The sequence below is a fragment of the Protomyctophum parallelum genome, assembly GCF_964188405.1.
Source record: "Protomyctophum parallelum genome assembly, chromosome: 5".
NCBI classification, from domain to species: Eukaryota; Metazoa; Chordata; class Actinopteri; order Myctophiformes; family Myctophidae; genus Protomyctophum; species Protomyctophum parallelum.
Genome location: NC_139702.1, coordinates 14,652,291 through 14,674,266, shown reverse-complemented (window position 1 = coordinate 14,674,266; position 21,976 = coordinate 14,652,291). Strand labels below are relative to the sequence as shown.

The window sequence follows — 21,976 nt, the reverse complement described above, 5'->3', positions numbered from 1 at the left end:
TGGACCTCAGGCTAACTCAACTGGTTCCCCTTCAAGGACTTCTTTGAGAACTGTTCTAACGCGCCCATTTCCATTAAATAGCAAAAGGACACAGATTAACGTTTATTACACACATTTTGTGCAGTTGTAACAATAATGCACATTTAAACAATTCCATGTATATGGCAATGTAAGGACGATAAGTAAAACCAAACCAGTGCAATGCCACTCAACAAACATGGTCCACAAATATGATGCAGTCTATCTATACAACCATACGCTCTCAGTCCATCATAACCAAAGCAAATGAATGACATACATTTTTTAAACTGATTACCGTACATGTAAAACAAATCAAAATCAGACACACATCGTCAATATTATTAGGACAGAACTGACTGAAAGTGTAAATTAAGTATAGTGTCTCTGGTATAAAAGAAATAGTTTTTTGCTGAACAGTATTTTGTTGTCTCTCCAATGCTCGGCTTCACCTCTCCAAACTCAAGCTTTTCCAAATAGTTCCTAGACTTGTTTTACCTTCTTGGGGGAGGAGGGGAGGGGAGGGGGGGGATACGACAGGTAGGCATAGGCAAGGCTTTAAGACGATCCCAAAGGTCATTCAAAAAGGTCTGCTGATGACATCCTTGAGGAGTGGGCTGGCTCCCAACTCTGGACTCTCAGGTACAGTACAGGTGAATGCAATTACATAGAAGTAACAGTAACTGTACCAGACATCCTCGAGGTCGGACCCTCACCTCACGGCTTCTTCCACCAGGGCACCACGGTCAGCATGATGATATCATTTAAAAGAGGTGTACCCCCAGGGTCCACCGTTCTCTCATTTAGACCAGTTACTCAACGTCGGGTCCAGGGACCAACAGGGGTAAAAAAGAAAAAAAACTCCAAATGGACCACACTCGACGTTGCAAAATCACAGGTCTGTAACTCTTGAGGTATACATGGGTGGGGGGGGGGGGGGGGGGGGGCTGGGTGTAATTGACAGCAATGCCCAAAACGCTAAAAATTAGTTATTTAAGAAAAGTACAGCAGCACACAGACACTACAACCCTGCTCCATAGTTCCAGCAGTTGGCACTACTGGGGGTTACGCGTGAGCGAGCGCAAAGCTGAAGCACAGCCTATATCCAAATGATTACGCACGCTGCATGCAGAGTTCAGTGCAATCATTTATTGTCTTACCTAGTTTATACGTAAACATATTTGTGTGACCCACGTCACAATCAACACTAAAACAAAAGACTCTTAATCTAGTAAGAGAGTGGTGACACTAGCGTTGACTCTCATTGTAACAATGGAATGCGGAAGTGCTCATTCTATCTCAATGGGATAGTTCCAGTCATAGGAGCAATGTTTGGAACTATAGCCCATAAAACACCCGCTTTGAGGTGAGATCAAAGTGTGTCGCTACTCTCCTACTCTGCTCCAGAAGTGCTTGCTTCTTGTAATAGGCTAATAAGTGGAACAGGATTGTTTGGTCTTTCCCCAATTATCTTTGTGGGGAATTCTGATCAAATAGGCCTCTTGGTATTCTCCAAGATCAACGGGTCGGATACCCATGTTTATTGCCGAGTTTCTAAATGAATGATCAATCACGCGACAGGTGACATAACACATGTCATATGAAAAAAAAAATATCATTTTACAGGACTATTCAAAAATCAATGTATTACAAAACCTAATGGAATTCAGTTGTATTTCTCATGATTATTTTTATTTTGTCAGTTGTAATGCAAGAAGTTTTTTTTTAACATAATTAAAAAAAAGAAGAAGTTGAGGAGCACTAGCTCCCTATCCTATGTCCAGCTTTGAGGGTGTCTACAAACACAAACATTGTCCTAACACAGACATTTAATGCCATTGAAAATGTTCGTGTAAACGCAAACATTGAAGACAAAAAATGAGGACGCAAATTGTGATTGGCCGGAATGAGATGATGTCATGATGATAAGAGCGCCGCTCACTTCACACGGGTGTTCTTTTATTGAACATAAAGTGTTCAAGCCGCCCTCTCAAATCCACATAGGGATCTCAAGTCAAAAACGTATCAGGGGCCACGCCTGATTTGGACCCTTCCCCCTCAGAATACTCACCCCGGAAAGTGAAGACATCTCAGTATCTCACCCCTGGTGAGTTGTATTCACTTTCGGGGTGAGTTGTCCGTCGGACAACTCACCAAAAAGGGTAAAAGGGGTGAGTTGTCTTGTTACCTCCCTCTCAGAGTTACAGACCTGTCCTGTAAGGCGTCCATTTGGACCCCACGTTGAGAACCAGTGATTTCTTTTTTTATACAATCCAGAATGTTTAGGAACCCCTTTTCCATCGATCGCCCCCCTCAAAATGGCCGCCCTTCCTTCCTCCTCTCCCCTCCCCTCCCAGACTCCCCATAGACTCTCTAGCCACTGCCAACGGCCGCCTTCCTCATCATCTCCTCGTCCTGGACCGACAGCTCGGTCAGCTTGCGGCCCAGCCTCTCGTGCAGGTCCAGGTACTTGGCCACGCAGCGGTCCAGGCACACTGCCTCACCCTTCGACAGCTCCGCCTCCTTGTAGTGCGGAGGAACGCATTTCCTGTGGCACGCGTTGGTCATCCTGGAATATAATGGAAAGGAAAGGTAATATGTTTAGTTGTTTACCCAGGGTAACTGGACTAAGCTCAAGAACTTGTTTACAGCCCAGGCCCTGCTCATAGAACATTTCATGGTAGGGGTTCAATGCCTTGTTCAAGGGCACTTCAGCGGTGGTAATTTTAACGTGCCGGTCCGGGGATACGAACTATAGCGACTGTAGGAGCCGTAATGTGTTTGCATTCTAATGTGCTATTATGATTGACGTAAGGTATGTCACTTTAATGGGCACTGCACAGGTAGTGGGCGTGTCACCGGGGCTGGGGCGCTGTCACTCTATTTTCATGGCGTTACCTGTCACTTGGGTGAGGGAAGTTGGATAGAGAGAGGAGGTGAGCGTGGGAGAAGACATTTCTGTTGACCGTATCAAACGCACCTTTTATCACCGTAACAACCACGTTCAGTTATAGCTAAAAGCGTGGGAACTGTTGTGACTCAATACGTGCAGGTGACTGAATAAATGGTCAAACTTACAACTGGAATGGACCTGGATTCATTGCGTGCGCGTCATACAAGCGTCTATTTACTCTCATGTTTAGCTCCTCGCGGCGGCCTTTAAACCGCCGCAACAGCGACCTTCCGATATCAAGACCGCTCCGCAAACCGTTCGGCCACCGCTATAGGGGAGGAGGGGAGGGGGCATACATTATGCAGTCTGTTTTTGAAGCACATAATGCATGCAACAACAACAATAATAATAGTCTGATGAATTGAAAATGGGTGGGACCTATTGTAAACAAGTGTAATGCTTTATGCATATTGCAGTTTTTGTATTGAGTTGTACTTGAAATGTACTGTAATTCTGCAAACTAGCATGACTGAGAGGTCATTTTGACCCTTTTTTTTTTTTTTAAGATTTTGAAGTTGATTATCTTTGAGCCCATGAAGCTTTCAGAAGGTTATTCCCCTTCCATGAACATCATCATTCCACCATCTCAGAAATGTTTGACATCTGAAACATGTTCTAAATATGAATTTAAGCACATGCTACTTGTGTCTGATTTTGCTAGTGCTAATAAATCAATCAATAACATTTCTAGACTAGCAAGAGGCGAGACAGTTTGATATGTTGTTGTGTTATTAAAATAATAGTTTTGTATAAACGTTCAGACAAGCAATATGAATAAAGCCATTCATTCATGTATTGATTGTGCAACATTTTGTCAGTCACCGATGCCTCAGTGTTTCAGCCTGCTGCGACAGATAGCATGCATGTCACAGAATACAGATCCGTCTAAAAACGTCTCTTATACCAAATAATCCATTTTTCATTTAAACCAAAAAACATGCACAAATGTAAATAAAATTCGGGGAATACTGCAGCTCGTGCCGTGATGTACAATAAGATGCATGGACGGGTATGGAAGGCTAAATCACCGGTTATTAGCCCGGCTTGCTACTTTTAGCATTATATAAAGCATTATCTTACCTATTGTACATATCAGCCATCATCTCCACTTCTAACTCCGCCGCCAGCTGCTGCGCCTTCATGGGATCCATGTCGTCTTCTTATTGGCACTAGTCTGTGAAGACCCAACAACAACCGACACCGGGTCAGCTTCTGTTCGGCTGCTTGTGGTCCAGAAACAGATCCGTTTCACTGTCTGTAACCTTCAAATCCTCTCTCTGCACAGAACACACGTGCGCCTTGTTTCACCCGGTCCGCAACAGAGGACGCACACACTTCCGCTACCAATAAAGTTATGATTTCAAAGTAACAGCTGAGAGAGAGGGAGGGGAAGAAAAAAGAAAAGTACCACCGCTGTCTCTTATTGGTATATTAGGAAGAATCACAATTGTGTGAATAATAAAGTGAGGGGCGCAAGATATATTTATATTGGCCATATGTACGTCAGTCTTATTTGATTGGCTGATGCATGTATGATGACGTTTTTGATTGATTGATACATTTATTAACAGTTTGTAGAATTACAGTACATTTCAAGCACAAACTCAATACAAAGACTGTTAACTGTGAGTGGACGACCCAATTAAGCATTACACTTGTTTACAACAGGGTCCACAAGTCCCGTGGCCCGCCCCCTTTCATGGCCTGGGATTTAATTTCCGATTAACTTTTACATTGATTTAAAGGCCGCTCGGACAAAGCCAACTCGGCTCATGACAAATCATGACAATAAACACAATTTTTGGGGGCCGAATAAATAATTAGAAAGGAGAAAAACTCTTAAAGAAAAGTGTCGTACCCCACCCTTTTTTTCTTCTAATTATTTTGTTTACTCGATCTGAGTGACGTCGTCACACTCATGTAACCATGACTCAGCCATAAGTTATGGCCCATAATAACCATATAAGGAGCTTAAGACCCAAATATGGTCTAACCTGAACCTCATGTGTCATAGACTGACACCACAGCGCGTATTCAGGGCGGAGTCACCACCCCCGGGCCCCGGGGGAAGTTGTGATTCGCTCTCGTTCACTGCAATGCAATTTGCGGCATTTCCAAAACAATATTGCGCAGAGTAGCGAATATCAAACGTATTTGCAATGCCATACATTGAAAGATCTGTTGCCCGTGGACAAGGCATGCTACTACCTCCGCAAGTTAGATATTATCGGCATAGATGTTTGTCCGTATGTGATTAAGGATTGGAAAAAAGTTGCATTGGCAGCCATAGAAAATTCTTACCCCGGGCTAAAACCGGATGTGACGTTTATGGGCGTTCCTGTCTTACGTGGTGTCAGTCTATGGCACCAGGAGCAATGCCCATATATGGACATAAAGTGATGACATCACGTATCTCTATATGGTCATAAAAAGACCGACAGTGGCCTGTGTGTTGGTGTCACATTTGAAGAGCTCATGGAGGATGAAGGTGATGATGATGATGACGAGGAGGTCGCTGTGCACCGCCGTCACTGCGGAGGTCACCGTGACCCGGTGGGAAAGGGTCAAACGCAGCAGAGCGGGCGCGTGGTGTCGCGGCCTGGCGTCCGACTACGCGGCGGCGTGCTGGGAGGCGGCCGTCGGCGTCCGGCAGCGACCGCTCGCGGCGCTGACCTGCCTGGGCCTGGGGGGCGGGGCCTGGGCCTTGGCGCGCACCAACCCCGACGAGGACTCCCTCCTCCGCGGGGCGCTCCTCCGGGCCTCCAACCGGCTGGCTCTCCTGTCGCCGCGGACGCGCAGCGGCGCCGCCCACGCCCACATGCGGAACCTGGCCCGGCTGCGCGACGAGGGGCGGCTGCGTCACCTGGGCCTGGGCGTGGCCTCGCTGGCGTGGCGCGCGGACCACGCCCCTGGCGTCTGTCTGTACGAGGCCGAGCACCTGGCGCCGCCGTGGTTGGAGCTGCCCGGGCGCGTGTTGGACGTGGGCGTGGCCGGGCGCTGGTGGGTGCTGGACGCCGTGATGAAGGACTGCGACGTCAACGAGGAGGAGTTCGAGAGACTGCCGACGCACATGCGCGCCACGCTGCCCCCCACTGTACGGGAGGTGGAACGCAACGAGAGCTTGCACAAGGCGTCCTGGCTGCCTCTGAAGATGATGGAGGAGGAGGAGGAGGAGCTATAGAAGACAGCCGCCAGGATGCTGTTGTTGTAGCACCGGAAATAGTAGAAGGGCAAAAGGAAAGCCGAGCGTAGTGACGAGAAAAATAACAACAAAACGAATTAACATTAATAAGGCAAAGCAGACATATAAGCTCAAAACTGCCACATAAATCCATCATCCAGCCATCACCAGCCTCAGCCTAACATCAGGGAGGTCAAGAGTCAGTTTGTTGAGTGTGTTGGGCGTTGACGTCACAGAGTGCGTTCAGTGTGCCTTATTTACGAACGACCACAGCTGACCCCAGCTTCAGGGTAGGGTCGCTCAGTGGACGACCCCAGCTTCAGGGTAGGGTCGCTCAGTGGACGACCCCAGCTTCAGGGTAGGGTCGCTCAGTGGACGACCCCAGCTTCAGGGTTGGGTCACTCAGTGGACGACCCCAGCTTCAGGGTAGGGTCGCTCAGTGGACGACCCCAGCTTCAGGGTTAGGGTCGCTCAGTGCGGGGCACTCGGCACACCCGGTGCGCAGCGCACTGGATTTTCGAACGACAAGGTAACGAGTGCAGACTGAATAAACAAACGACAAGAGATCACACCAGTGCGTTCAGGGCGCATTTCCGAACGAAAAATAATCATCTGCAAGGAATTTCTTGACAGGAAGTAACACGTCTACGGTGGATTTTTATGAAACAAACACTTTGCAGATAGTAAGAGGATAATTCAAGCTTTTCGTACAGCTGCAATGTTGGTGAGTTTGACGTTGTTTAATACAATTAAATAGGACTGTTCTGTTTGGATGAATGGGCTGCCTGTGGGAAGTTGCACCTGGAAAGATGTGCATATCATCAATATGATGTAATCTTCAAAAGCCATGCATTGGAGGGCTCAAAAATAACACCAATGTTAGTATTCAAGTCAAGACATTTTAATATAAAACATGCATTTGCAAACCCAGATAAGTGCAAAATAGTATTGATACGTAATATAATATTATTTTAGAGTCAAAAGATATAAGTGCTTGTTTACGACAAGATTGTACACTTCTCATCACAGGCTGACTGACAGTACGTTGGGGTTAGCCAACAGGCGATGGTCGAAAAGTGGACGGGGCGACGTCGCCCGAAAAGATAAAAATGATTCATCTTTTTTGGGCGACGACGGGTGCTTGGGCGATGTGTCGGCCGATGCTCGATGCCGCTGTTAACCCATTTTGGGCGGGAACCTCTTTTGGTGTTAGCATTATGTTATGCTTTAGCTATTGAAAAATAGCAGATCTACAAGCTTGTAGGTCTGCTATTTAAAAAATAAATCGAAGAACCACTGACATAGAAACATAGCTTTTTCAGAAAACTGTCAGGATGTAGAAGACATTTTTTGAATCTGATCTCAGGTCATATATGTATGATGAGTCACAGCAGGTCTAATATGAATCCAACCTTAGTCTGACTTGTGGTTTTCTCATTTCACTCAATGTTAAGGAAATATGAAGAATAAATGAAATTTGTCATCCGTCTCCTCTTTGCCATGCAGACAGACACGTCATGTTCATGTGACTCGTCATCATGCCCCACACCTCTCTGAGCAACAGGTCTGGGGGGAGAAAAAATAAATAAATATATATCCACCTTCTCTACATGCGTTTCCTGTCGTAGTTCAACCCCATGGCGATGCTGCGGAGCCGAGCGTAGAACGACGTGTCCTATAAAGTCTAAAGTGTTCGAGGGGTTTGTGTCTCAGTCGCACACGACAGTTTGCATTCCCGGAGCATGAGGATGAGTCTATGGATGTAGTCCTCTGTGGCGTCTGCAGGCCGTTGGGTGTCTGACTCCCTGGTGTCTGCAGGCCGTTGGGTGTCTGACTCCCTGGTGTCTGCAGGCCGTTGGGTGTCTGACTCCCTGGTGTCTGCAGGTCGTTGGGTGTCTGACTCCCTGGTGTCTGCAGGCCGTTGGGTGTCTGACTCCCTGGTGTCTGCAGGTCGTTGGGTGTCTGACTCCCTGGTGTCTGCAGGTCGTTGGGTGTCTGACTCCCTGGTGTCTGCAGGTCGTTGGGTGTCTGACTCCCTGGTGTCTGCAGGTCGTTGGGTGTCTGACTCCCTGGTGTCTGCAGGCCGTTGGGTGTCTGACTCCCTGGTGGTCGTGGCGGGCGCTTCCAGAGCTATAGAAGGGAAAGAAGGACGTTAGAATTGTTTAGATGAAGCTTCTCATTTACCAGAATCTCAGTCAACCTCTCACCCCCCCTCCCCCCACCCCCACACACGTGCCCATATAACTATGGCCAAAACTATGAGACTAAATATATTGACAATTTCGTCAACAAATAGAAACTAGACTATGATGTTAGGAAGGGACTAGTGGACAAGAGATCCAGTATAAGTCATTTTACACTTGGTAGCATGCTGAAAATAGCAGATCTACAAGCTCACAACGCGTCGCACTAACACATTCCGGGTGACTAAAATGTGACTAACACATAATCTCCAAATATGGGCAAAAAAAGGACCGGGGCAGGTTAAAATGGGTGCTATGACAACGGATATTGCGTACAATAAAATAAAATTGGATACTAGGGGTATGCGTTCCCGGTTTTCATTGTTAAGTAAGCCGGTGCTCGACGGGGCACTGTAGGTCTACTGTAACTAAAAGCTGATTATAAACTACATATTTTATACACAACTGGATAACATTCAAAATAATTAAACTTTTCACAAACAGTTTTAACTTTCCCATTTACCATTTATGAGCAGCATACTCACGATACTTAAAGGGGAATACCACTCATTTTCAACATTTTACCATGTCATTAATATACCTTTGAGCTGTTGTGTGGACATAATAAAAAAGTCCCCCCCCATTCTGTGTTTCCTAGAAAAATCATTGACAAAAAACATGGTGAACTAGACAAAGTGCCAATCGGCACAGGTCTTCACCAGGGCAGGTCAGGTTGTGGCCTCATGGTGGCGCTATAACAGGCTGTTGAGGAAGATTTGGGCCGGAGGTTCGTATTGGAGGGATGCAGGTACAATGTTTTTCCATGTGTGCATACATAAGTTGTATACAGATCGATAGCTAAAAACAGGAATTGGCCTGTTATAGCGCCACCGTGAGGCTGATTTTGAGGAAAAAATTGTGGCATGTCGTCCTCGGCCTAGTGAAAATGTGCGTGTATAATTTTACGGAAATTGCACACTGTGTTTGTGATTTGTGGCCTTTTTTCGAAATGGACGAATCGTGTGAGCTTTGGAAGCCAATCTTAGCCAATCAGGATGGAAGATGGGAAATGGTGCCGCTCCGTGTTGATCACATGACTATGGAGATAGTGTATACCGATTTGCGTGAAATTTGGATAAAATCTGAAGGAGTAATAATAGAAAATGTGTTTTACATATGTCGGCCTCCTGGTGGCGCTATAAAGAGCAGATGTGAAAAATTCCAGGCAAAGGTTTTTCCTTGGCCTCTAGGGAGTTGGCATACAAAGTTATCCACAGATCCGTGCAGTTAGAGGTAAAAACACTTTTCGGCCAGTTATAGCGCCACCTTGAGTCTGAATTGAAATTGTTCATGTGGCATTTGGTCCTCGGCCTAGTGGGAATGTGGGTGCACAATTTGACGGAAATCACGCGATGTGTTCATGATTTGCAGCATTTTGTTTGAAACTGAGCACTCCTGTGAACTTTGGAAGCCAATCTTAACCAATCAGGATGGAGTGTGAGAAATCTGAAAGACCCGTTTCGTTGAATGGCTCTAGAGAGACTGTGTACCAATTTGCGTGATGTTTGGACAAAGTCTGTAGGTGTACTGTGCAAAAACTTGTTTTGCACAAAGCGGCCTCCTGGTGGCGCTATAACAGGCCGTTCTGGAAAGTTTGGGGCAGAGGTTCATCGTTGGCATCCAGGGAGTGTGTGTGGAAAATGTGGCATCGACCGGGTTAACGGTGGCCGAGATTAGCTGCTCACGGACACACGGACTGACACACACACGGACGGACGGACGGACACACGGACGGACGGAGTGCAAAACATACTCTCCCCACATGCCTTCGGCCTGGTGGAGACAATCACATATTGATGATTGTCAGACCTCCAGTTCTAGGAAACAACAGCTTTAAGGTATATTAATGACATAGTAAAATGTTGAAAATGAGTGGAATGCCCCTTTAACCCATTTTGGGTGGGACCCCTTTTGGTGTTAGCATTATGTTACGCTTTAGCTATTTTTGAAAAATCAAAGAATGACTGACAGAAACATAGCTTTCTCAGAAAACTGTCAGGATGTAGAAGACATTTTTAGAATCTGATCTCAGGTCAAAATGAGTTAAATACTTAATTGATTTACCTTCATCGGGATGTCCCATTTCTCCTCCATTATCTGCCACCTTTAACAAATACAAGAAATTCCTCTGTAGTGGCAAAACAAGGCAATGGCTGGTTCTGGGAGGAAGATTCTGTTTGTTTGTCCTCTTTCCCACTTACTTGGCAGGTTTCTTCCGATGGCACATCGTTTACCACTGCCTCCTTGGAATTAAACAACTCTTCCCCTTCTTTTTCTGTCACAGTTTCACTCCATATATAGTTTTTATTTTGGCTCTGGTGTCCCTGTCGCTTTTCCTCGTGCTGTGAGCGTTTGTCGGCTTCTTGTGGTCCACAAGTCTCAGCTGTGATGATCCTGTGGCTGTGGGGGTTCTGATCAAATGGAAAACCATGTACGCTACCGATTGTTTTCCCTTTGCCTCCCATCTGTGCACTCTCTCTTTCAAGTTCTGATTCCCTGGCAGATTCTTCCTGACTGCTAACCTCCTCTTGACTTTCAGCACCATCATTGGACCTCTTTGGTTCCCTGGTCCTCCAGTGTCTGTGTTGGATGAGCTCCTGAAACTGTCTGAGAGTCACCGTGGGTGGCCGTTTGCTTTTGGCATGCTCTGGAGTCGACTCGTTCTGCCCTTCCGGAGTCGAGTTCGATTTGGGAAGGAGGGAAGGCTCGTCGGAGATTTGGGCTGCGATGTCACACGAGGCTGAAGTGGGGATGTGACTCGAATCAGAAGAGGGAGCAACACGGAACACATGGTCCGGCTTTATCTTACGGGGTCTCCCACGCTTCCTCTTTGGGGCCATGGAGTCTACACACTGAACGCTAGAGCTTGTCGTAGCACGGGGTCTTCTACGTTTCCTCTGTGGGGCCATGGAGTCTACACTCTGAACGCTGCTGCCCAGGGTGGAGTCTACACTGTGAACGCTTCTGCCCAGGGTGGAGTCTACACTGTGAACGCTTCTGCCCAGGGTGCTGCGACCAGAGCGTGTTTTTTCCAGGGTGCTGTGACCAGAGCGTGTTTCTTCCAGGGTGCTGTGACCAGAGCGTGTTTCTTCCAGGGCGCTGCGAACAGAGCGTGTTTCTTCCAGGGCGCTGCGACCAGAGCGTGTTTTTTCCAGGGCGCTGCGACCAGAGCGTGTTTTTTCCAGGGCGCTGCGACCAGAGCGTGTTTCTTCCAGGGTGCTGTGACCAGAGCGTGTTTCTTCCAGGGCGCTGCGACCAGAGCGTGTTTCTTCCAGGGCGCTGCGACCAGAGCGTGTTTCTTCCAGGGCGCTGCGACCAGAGCGTGTTTCTTCCAGGGCACTGCGACCAGAGCGTGTTTCTTTCAGGCCGTCGTTAGAGCTCGCCGTTGACTTCGTCTCACGACGGGGTCTACCACGCTTCCTCTTCGGGGCCGAGCCTGTCGTCGACGTCATCTCACGGGGTCTTCCACGCTTCAAGTCCACGCTCTGAACGCTTCGGCCTGGGGGGGCGCTGGGACCGGAGGAGGGGCTGTTGGAGCTCGTCCCCGGCTTCATCTTCTCCTGTCTTTTGTTTTCCGGTGGTTTCTTTTCCAGCAGCAGCGTTCTGCGAGAGCGCCTCTCAGCAATCTCCCTTTCCTTGGCCATGACGACGCTGCTCGACAGACGGACTGAACACGCACCCAGCCGGAGGACGCTCGGACATCGCTCGCCGAGTTGAAAAGTCGTGCGCGACGACAAAGTATGGCTGGAAGTAAAGCGGCTCCTTCTTTTGCCGCCGTCTTCGACACCGCTTCCTGTAGCTGCTTCAGCGGCGCTCGGCCCGCCGTCGTCACGACACTCCACGGCGCGTGCGGCGCCACAAGCAGCGTTTCTAACTTGACGACGTGGGAGGGACGGACACGACTCTGCTCTGTGAACACGGGGGACGACGAGAGGAAACTGCAATACTCCTGGCTCTGTCATCAGCCAAGACCGCTGAACCGTGTTTCCGTGGTCTGCAGGGCGGTCGTGGGAAGGTCGGCGGGGTTTGGCCGTGTCAGTACGTGGCTCTGACGGTCGGGAAGACTGAGGACGAGCCGGGGAATGTCCACGGGAAGGTTGACCGCCGTGGGGGAACGGAGCGCTCTGGGCGACGCCAGGTGTGTTCTGAGAGCTCCGTTCGTCCAGTCGGGCTGGGCGTCTCAGAGAGTGGGCTGTTGAGGAAGCAACAACATGTAATTTATTTATACAACATACTGTACAGTATAAGAATTCATCGTTGCTGTCAGAAACCTGTAAATGAATGACCTACTACTTCATCATACAAGAGTGTCGTCGCACGGAAGTAATGAAAAGCACATCTACGAGCGGGAACCCCTTTTGGTGTTTTAAGCATTGTTATGCTTTAGCCATGGAAAAAACAGCAGATCTACAAGCTCATAGCGCGGCAGCTTGTAGATCTGCTATTTTTAAAAAATCGTGAAAATGTGGCGCAAAGCTTTGAATATATATTCTTTCAGAGCGAACGTTTTTTAACTCGAATCTTTGCTTCTGGCGGAGTCCCTGGAACTAGATAGTTTCAGATGGGGATCGGTTGGCCGAATACACGTGAATTTTGGCGTCCTTGACATGACATTTTTTTAGCACCACTGACATAGAAACAGAGGTTTTTTTTTCTGAAAACTGCCAAAAGATATCTCGGTACCTCCTGTATCTGCTAATGACGCGCCGTGGCTTGCTGTCCGGTCGTCCGTGCACACTGCAGGATGTTGGAGGTTTGGAGCTGAAGACTGGTGGGTGGTCGTGGTTGTTGTTGCTCCATCAAGGTTTGGTTGGAGGTGGTCGTGCGGGCTGATGTAGTTCCTCTCCAGACTCATAGAGGGCAACATAATGTTAAGACCAATATCCTCCAGGAGCCTCTGTATCTCCTCCGGAGATTCCTCTGGGTCGGCGTCCGCTGGTGCTGCTGGGATGCGTGGGGGGGCAACGGGTCCACGGGAAGGTTGACCGCCATGGGGGAACGGAGCGCTCTGGGCAACGTCGGGTGTGTTCTGAAAGGTCCTTTCGTCCAGTCGGGCTGGGCGTCTCAGAGAGTGGGCTGTTGAGGGATGGCAGGAGGTGGAGGGGCAACGCTGTGGACTCTCGGGGTGGAGTGTGAATTCTGGGTAACACACGAGAAAGCTAATTTAAGTACATTGGGAAAACGATACATTTGTAACAATACTACAGTCAGTGTAACATATTATTATATTATACACGCAATGATCTCAACCAGAACAAGGTTGAGATCATCCTCTATCCCCTTGTGTTAAATATAACTTGTCAAGTTGTGCTCAGAAGAGCTTGCTTGCACAATAAAAGGCAGAACTCTTTAAAACAACACCCAGGGCAGAAAAGAAAATATTCATTCTCCTCACTCATCAAGCCAGCAGACACATAAGTCAAGTTTATTTGTCAAAATAACACATATAATATACGTAGTACTAAGGAATGATTTTCAACATACACGGTTTCCAGACAACAGAACCAAAAGATATCTCGGTACCTCCTGCATCTGCTAATGACGCGCCGTCGCTTGCTGTCCGGTCGTCCGTGCACACTGCAGGATGTGGCGAACCCTGCTTTGATACGCTAAGGTGTGGAGCTGAAGACTGGTGGGTGGTGGTGGTCGTTGGTCTATCGAGGTGTGGAACTGAAGACTGGTGGGTGGTGGTGGTCGTTGGTCTATCGAGGTGTGGAACTGAAGACTGGTGGGTGGTGGTGGTCGTTGGTCTATCGAGGTGTGGAGCTGAAGACTGGTGGGTGGTGGTGGTCGTTGCTCTATCGAGGTGTGGAGCTGAAGACTGGTGGGTGGTGGTGGTCGTTGGTCTATCGAGGTGTGGAACTGAAGACTGGTGGGTGGTCGTGGTCGTTGCTCTATCGAGGTGTGGAACTGAAGACTGGTGGGTGGTCGTGGTGGTTGTTGCTCCATACATATCAAGACCAATCATCATGATATGCTCCAGAAACCGCCCTATTTCCTCCGGAAGTTCCTCCACTGACTCGGGGTTGGTGTCTGGGATGCGTGGGGCATCGGAGAGGGTCTGTTGGCGGTCAGAGGTGGTACAGTAGGCTGGCTGAGGTGAAGGAGGTTCAGGGGTGTTATGGGTGACCTGTGGACACAATGGATTAAAGCAAAAAATAAATAAACTGAAAAATGTTGCTAGGCCAAGTCCTAAATACGCAATTTGTGAAACGGCGTGACTGACAGGAGCCACCACACATTATGAAATATCTGAGATCTTTAGCATGGTTTTCAACGCATCGCAGCTGCGACGCGTTGTGAGCTTGTAGATCGGCTATTTTCAGCAAGTGTACAGTCATTACGACGGCGTCAACGCCCACCAAAATACATTTTAGTCTACTGAATCAACTGTAGATTTATTCGACAAAAAATCATATGATATTTAGTCGACTAAAACTAGACTAACACTAAAACCATTCCAGGTTGACTAAAATGTGACTGAAACTGAATGAAAACTATTGAAGAGACTATTATGACTAAAACTAAAATAGAAATTTTGCTGCCAAAAACAACTGTTATCCCATTCTGAACGGGAACCCATTTTGGTGTTAGCATCATGTTATGCTTTAGCTATTGAAAAATAGCAGATCTACAAGCTCATAGCGCGCCACCGAGTGGCGCTCTACGAGCTTGTAGGTCTGCTATTTTTGAAAAATCGAAGAACGACTGACAATTTTTAGAATCTGATCTCAGGTCAGAATGGGTTAATCAGACCAGTGTGTTGTCCAGTGGAAACCTCGTATGAATCTGATCTCAGGTCAGAATGGGAAAAGCACATTGGTTATTATTATGACTGACCGTGTGCATAACGGTGCACTGTCCGACGTCTCTACGCACTTCCACCAGGCCTCCGATCCTCAGTCGACGGGCCGCGGCCAGCACTTCCTCTCGCTCTGCGGCGTCCTCCAACCTCAGCTCCCCAGAGTACAGAAGGCCCACCAGTTTCACCAGCGTGTGGCAGCTGGTCAGAGACCCGAGCTGGAGGCGGCGCCGGTTCTCCGCAGAAGGAGAGGAGGGGCAGGCGGACAACTTCTGGGACAGATACGGGCTGAGGGCGGCGATGACGCAGCCGTGGGCTGGAACTGAAACGCCTTGTTGGCAAAGGGGCAGGAGAAAAGGAACAGAAAGAGAGACACATTGTTGTTATGCTAGGAGATATATTGGGTAACAAAACAATAATATACTAAGATAGGCTACTGTATTTTACAGACGCAGCAGGGTCATACGCAGTGGTGTAAAGTACATTTACTTAAGTACTGTACTCAACCCATTTTGACCTGAGATCAGATTTTAAAAATGTCTTCTACAGCCTGACAGTTTTCTGAAAAAGCTATGTTTCTATGTCAGTCGTTCTTTGATTTTTCAAAAAATAGCAGACCTACAAGCTCGTAGCGCGCCACTCGGTGGCGCGCTATGAGCTTGTAGATCTGCTGTTTTTCAATAGCTAAAGCATGACATAATGCTAACAACAAAAGGGGTTCCCCAAATTCAAAAGACTTTTGATGCCCATACCTTTGTCCTTTTACTCAAGTAAATTTTGAATCACAGATTTATTTTTTATTAATATTGCAGTATTGATACATGAGTACCTTTCCCACCACTGTGTTCACACGTAAAGCATATTTAAGCACCAGACATAATAAGGGGTTCAATAGAGCGTCACCTGACAGAGGGGAATTTCCCCGGCCGGACGTAGCACGTGGAAGGGACACGTTATTCCGACCAGTTCCTTTCCCCTCCATCAGGCGCCCCGGCTGGCCAGGGGGAGGCAGTTTAGAGACCAGGATTACGGCATGTTTTTGTGAGGGTAAAGTATTTTTAAAGACGTTTACGCCGCGGACAAAGCCAACTCTTGTCGTGACAAATCATGACACAATGTAATTAGAAAGTATTACAGGTTACTTTTTTGTTGTTTTTCTTCTTTGTGATTATTTGTTTGGTCCAAAATATTGTGTTTGTTGTTGTCACGGGGCAACCCATGCCCTGTAGACACTAGAAGACTCCACAATGTGAAACTGAACATTTTTACAAACGTGATGATTTGTCACGACTCCAGTTGGCTTCGTACGACGCTCATAAGGTCTTTAAATAAATACTTTTTAAAATGTCTATGAGGACAAATGCATTGGGATTCATTTCCTGGGCCAGGCGTTGTCACGCTCTATACCAGGGTTCCCCAATAGGCGGCCCGCCCCCTTGTGGCCCCTGGAAGAATTATTTTTGGAGGGGTCCCAGATATAAATGGCATTACATGGGGGTCACTGGGTCAGTAGCCTGGAACTCACCTATGCTTTCTATGGCATAGGCAGCTCCCGGCAGGATCCGCCAGGAGAAACTGTGCGCAGCTGCTGGACATGAGACTAATTAATTAGAGCGACAGAGAGAGAGAGAGGAGTGTGTGTGTGTGTGTACGGGTGTGCGTCTGTGTGTACGGGTGTGCGTCAATTTAACAAAGGTGCAGACGATCAGAAATCAGCAGAGAGTGATCGACGTTTGTGCTACTCTATGCCGTATTGAAGTGGACTCGGACCCAGACTTTTTTTTTCTCCCTGGAAATAAAAATGTCTGGGTTTCCGAGGCTACCGGGTCAGTAGCCTGTGCATGTCAAACTGGGCATCCTTTTCAAATGGGGTCTTGCCCGGAAAATGAATTTTCCGGGCAAGACCTCGACCTCGCGCGTGCGGACTCGGCCCCCAGCCTGGTGGTACGCTAGCCAAAATATGGCCCTTGAGTGTCCATCTCACCACTAGTCTGTAGCAGGGTGTCACAGAGGGGAACCCTGCTCTATACTGTAGTGTAGTGTGTCCATCTCACCACTAGTCTGTAGCAGGGTGTCACAGAGGGGAACCCTGCTCTATAGTGTAGTGTAGTGTGTCCATCTCACCACTAGTCTGTAGCAGGGTGTCACAGAGGGGAACCCTGCTCTATACTGTAGTGTAGTGTGTCCATCTCACCACTAGTCTGTAGCAGCGTGTCACAGAGCAGGTTGCTGTTCTGTTGTCTCTGGATCTCAGCCAGCAGCCGAGGCTCATGGTCCGTTAGGCGGTACCTCCACATCCTGTCATCAGCACTGGGAGGGAGGAGAAAACACATTGAGGGGATTGGGATCAGTGTTGATTGATTGATTGAAAACGGTACAGTTCACAGTTCAATACAAGGTCTCAATACAAAAGCACTTGTTTACATTGGGGTCCTGCATTTTCAATTAATCAGGACATTTAATGACATACAAATAGACAGTAGCTGCCTATGCAAAAAAGAGGGGGAAAAAAATCACATCACATCACATTATAAATTGGACATTTGAGCCACAGACGACCATCTGATGAGATTTATAGCCTCTCAGATGCAATACATATTTGTCTTGTCGTTGGATAGGATTTTGTCCACAATTCCATGCTGCCTGTATTGATGTTGGTACCATTAGGTGAGATAACAGGCAACCGTAGATCAAACTAACAAGTGTACATGCTCTAATTGTGTAGACTTCTTGTAGCCTAAATGCAGGTATAATTTTAACTCTTGAGAGTGTAAAATGAAACCAAGTGGACCCGTTCTTCGTGTTAAAGAGTCCAAGAGTTACAGATCAATAAGGGTCCATACTAGCCCAACCCTCCCATAATTTCAGTTTAACTGGGGACCACCTGGAACCACCTCAAGGGACCACTGGTTGAGAAGCACGGATATATATAAACGGTTGCCAAATTAGCATTTATTTACAACAAACCTGTGACGGACGGTACATCAAGTTAGATTGGACTGTTTAGACATAAATATACAGTAGCCTAGTAATAATAGTAATAGTATTGTTGGCTACTAACTTAATTAAGTAGTAGCTATAAAAGCCTACAATAGGCCTACATTATCAAACGAAGATCATTGTCATAATCATTCAGTCATGACGCTATAGTTTCACCCTGGTGTATACGCACATCGATACATTTACAACGTTTAAAGTCCAACATAAACGTTCACATTTCCAATATAAAGTGCTCACCCCCGTGGCCACGGATGTTAAGGTTCTCCTCGGGTGGTTTATTAACACCTGTGCGTTCCGTATGGTTCAATAAGAACCATTTTTATCAGACCTCTGGCCACTTTCTCACTATATTTTCGCCGCATGCTTTCAACGACGCGACCCTATCGGTTGGGAGGTGTAATGTATTGCAGGGCGGCTGATACAAGTGTTTTGATGGGAAATGGCCACCGATCGGATTAAAATGCATTTTGTATTAAACAATACGCAACAGCACGGGTGTTATTACCGACCCGAGGAGGATTCCAACATCCGTGGCTCCGGTGGAGAGCACTTTATATTTAAAATAAGACCCTTTATGTAGACTTTTAACTTCAATGTTCCACGGTGCGCAACACAGGGTGAAGTTAACCGCCATGACGAGTATCACATTCAAGAGGGATTGCATGGAATCAGTGTTGGTCGATTTAACTCTACACTCTGAGCCTGTACACGTTTTCCCCCTTTAACGTCCGTGTATGAGATGATTTAGTTATTATTTTGTTGCAGATAGAAGTGTAGCCTATTATTTGTACGTCTTTAAATGTTCTGATGGATTGAAAATGGAGGACCCTGCAGTGCAGGAGCTGATGTAAACAAGTCTTTTAATGTGCCTTTTCTGGTCGTATCCTCTTTAGCAGATTTGACCTGCACTTTCTTCAACTGTACTCATTATGCAAACCGTTAATATACATATGTGCAATCAATCAAAGTCATGTGAACCACGGCTAGCCTTTAATTCATAACTAATTTAGCGAATATTGTCTACATTCGATTCTAAATCTCAGCTAAAACACAACACGTTGGTTAGAAATGCATGACATCTGCAGCATGCAGTCAACTTACCTTTTCTGAAGAATGGGAACACACATGTCTGCAAACTATTTTAGGAACCTAAAAAAACTGAACATTTACTGTGAACAAATTCCCACGCCGAAACCAATAATGGCTTTAAAAGCATACTTTAAGATGTAGCCAATGGGAAGTTAGGAACGCCCCAGGCCAGCTCCACAATAAAAATCAAGTGTCCAAATAAAAACATACCCACCGTTCTCTCCAGTGCTGGATGGATGAATCACAAAGAAAACAAGGGTTCTGAAAAATCACTTTTTTCCTTTTATTAAAAACTTGTATTGCTAGTTACATATTTGATTCACCAATGAGAACTGTGCAACATTAAGAGCCAAGGCAGAGATTAAGGTTTTTCAGCTTTTTGATTAGTGTTCAAATAGTGGCTGACATGAGTTTCAGTTTGAGCTCGTTTTGTAATTTAATTAAAATAACCTTTAAATGTTTTAAAATCAGACAGAAAAAATAATAATAAAAGATTGCATATGCATTCACCCAGAGCACCCAAAAACAATTAACCCAAAAATCATAAAATATATATATAAAAAAAAAACGAAATACATAAAACCATTAAAATTAACAAATATTCTCTGGTATATATATAGTTTAAATGTGCTTTTATTTATTTTTCACGTTATCTAAGCAAACAATCACTGTCTGGTCTCTGCCTCCACAAACCGAGGTTTTTTTTTTTTTTTTTTACAAATCTTATAAATCGGGCCCTCCCCAAGTCCTGCAAAAAAAAAATCCTTGCTTCACATCTGTTCAAGAATTAAGGGTAATACAATCTGTCCATTCACTCTTGAAGGCAACTTGAGTCAATTGTAGTCGTTTGTTTGAAGTGGCATATGAACAAAACAAGGGGAAAGAGAATCATTTACATTTACCCACCCCCAGTGCCTTTCTATTTATCTTTCTCAAAATCATCCGCTCAGTAAATATCTACATCTTACTCGGCACTATAAAGAGTATGCAATCTTCTACAGAACAAAGCACTACAAAAAGCACGCAAGAATGTCTCACCCAAAATGTCGTTCCGTTGTTCTGTATAACCTTGAATGACTACCGGCCAATAGTTAGGTCAGGGCTGGGCAACTTTGACGATGGAGAGGGCCACTATACTTCCACACTCACTCCCTAGGGCCATATATTAGCTATATTCAAATTGAAATCTTGAATTTTTGCCATTTTTGAATTGGAATCCTGAAAGTTTACATTTTTATGTATTTTCAAATGCCTTTAATTATACTTGTGTTGAAGCAATGAGCTACTAATTTAGACGGAAGTAATAAAAGCGGGTCATGTTTGCATGTTGTGGAATAGTGACAGCTGAAACCAATATTATCAGTGTTCTGACAATAACCTGAGGGCCACATTAAGTGAAGGTGGGGCCGCATGTGGCCCCCGGGCCGCCAGTTGCCCACCCCTGAGTTAGGTAGAAAGACCACGAGTTTGTGGAAATCAAAAAGAGTTTTATATTCGATATAAAACAAACGCAGACAACCAGACTATGATACATACAGCCTTTACATACAAACATGTAAGTTCAACACATTCCAATAGCACGTGGAATATTGAACTGTTTGAGATCGATCCATACATTCTGAAGTAGTAACTTGCAAATAAAATTAAAAAAAACCTCCCGAACGGTTTACCCAAATTCATCTTGGACAAATCCACACCAGACTCATTGTGCATGAACGAGGCACTCCAGTTAGTCCACGCTGACAGTTTTTGTTAAGAGGCGGTCTCATATTTACACATTTATAATTCATAATAGATTTGTAGATACAAAAAAGAAAAAAGAAATGCACTCAATGAATCAATACTAAATCAAATCCTTTTCTGGTCTCCCAAGAATACTAAAAGTAGATGCTTAGCCGTGATAGAAACATAATGAAAGAATTGTAGAGCATGTGGCTCTAATTCACTTCACTTCTACAGTCCTGGAATACTCGGTACCAACACCTCTATTTTGGTATGTGAAATTCATACTTAATAAAAAATAAAAAAATAAACACACATCACCGTCTTGAGTTCTATCACGAAAGTCTTAAATTACACGGAACATAAGCCAATTAATCACAAGTCAATTCAGTGTAAATTAAGTTTTTTTTTAACTTACACAGAACATAAGCCAATTAATCACAAGTCAATTCAGTGTAAATTAAGTTTGTTTTTTTTAGCGAGGGGAGAAAGGTGTCGGAGTCTACAGTCGCGGCAGTAGTGGTGTCATTTTGGCACATACTGGTACATGAAGCAAGATGACGATCACCAAAACAGGAGTAGAAAGAAGCATCAAGGATATCTAACACAATCCATGAACATTGCTTCTTCTGTTGTAAGAAAAAAACAGTATTTAACCATTAGGGGGGGGAAAAAAACATTTCTCTTCACGTTTGAGGCCAAGTGGTTAAAACAAAATATCATATTATTGTACACGGATATTTTCTGGAAAGGGTCCTGTTAAAAATTCCAAAAGTTTCCCTTTTGATGTGTTTGGCAAGTGTAGTAGTAGTAGTAGTAGTAGTAGTGTATTTGACTTCCTGACCGTGTTCCAAAAAAGTCCCAAGATCCTCTTTTTAGCTGTGTGTGCATTGGCTTTGTTTTACGAAAGACGAGATCGTAGGAGACAGATTAATTTAAAAACAAAACAAAACAAGAAGTGGTTATTG

General features: G+C 45.8%; 2 protein-coding genes and 1 long non-coding RNA gene across 3 annotated transcripts; 2 read left to right on the top strand and 1 right to left on the bottom strand.

Annotated features, from left to right (window-relative positions):
* Window positions 1–95: 95 nt before the first annotated feature.
* timm10 (translocase of inner mitochondrial membrane 10 homolog (yeast)) lies at window positions 96–4,192 on the bottom strand. Its single transcript, XM_083765128.1, has 2 exons — window positions 4,052–4,192; window positions 96–2,587 (listed from the first exon to the last, which is right to left on the bottom strand). Exons 1-2 carry the CDS (start codon window positions 4,120–4,122, stop codon window positions 2,392–2,394), a joined length of 267 nt encoding a protein of 88 aa, XP_083621254.1. The 5' UTR covers window positions 4,123–4,192; the 3' UTR covers window positions 96–2,391.
* A 1,261-nt stretch (window positions 4,193–5,453) lies between these two features.
* LOC310858210 (mitochondrial import inner membrane translocase subunit Tim29-like) lies at window positions 5,454–6,152 on the top strand (the record flags this gene model as incomplete). The annotated part of the gene is made up of 1 exon (XM_083764318.1): window positions 5,454–6,152. One exon carries the CDS (start codon window positions 5,454–5,456, stop codon window positions 6,150–6,152), a length of 699 nt encoding a protein of 232 aa, XP_083620444.1.
* A 13,399-nt stretch (window positions 6,153–19,551) lies between these two features.
* Window positions 19,552–21,675, top strand: LOC310859294. Its single transcript, XR_014569285.1, has 2 exons — window positions 19,552–20,381; window positions 20,737–21,675. It is a non-coding gene; the product is annotated as an uncharacterized lncRNA (long non-coding RNA).
* Window positions 21,676–21,976: the final 301 nt, after the last annotated feature.

What these genes read in the sequence shown, in the direction of transcription:
- timm10 (XM_083765128.1), bottom strand. Translation starts at nt 4,122, where the DNA reads ATGGATCCCATGAAGGCGCAGCAGCTGGCGGCGGAGTTAGAAGTGGAG. An exon ending in ATGGCTGATATGTACAATAG is followed by an intron (nt 2,588 to 4,051) that starts GTAAGATAATGC and finishes ATTATATTCCAG; the next exon opens with GATGACCAACGCGTGCCACA.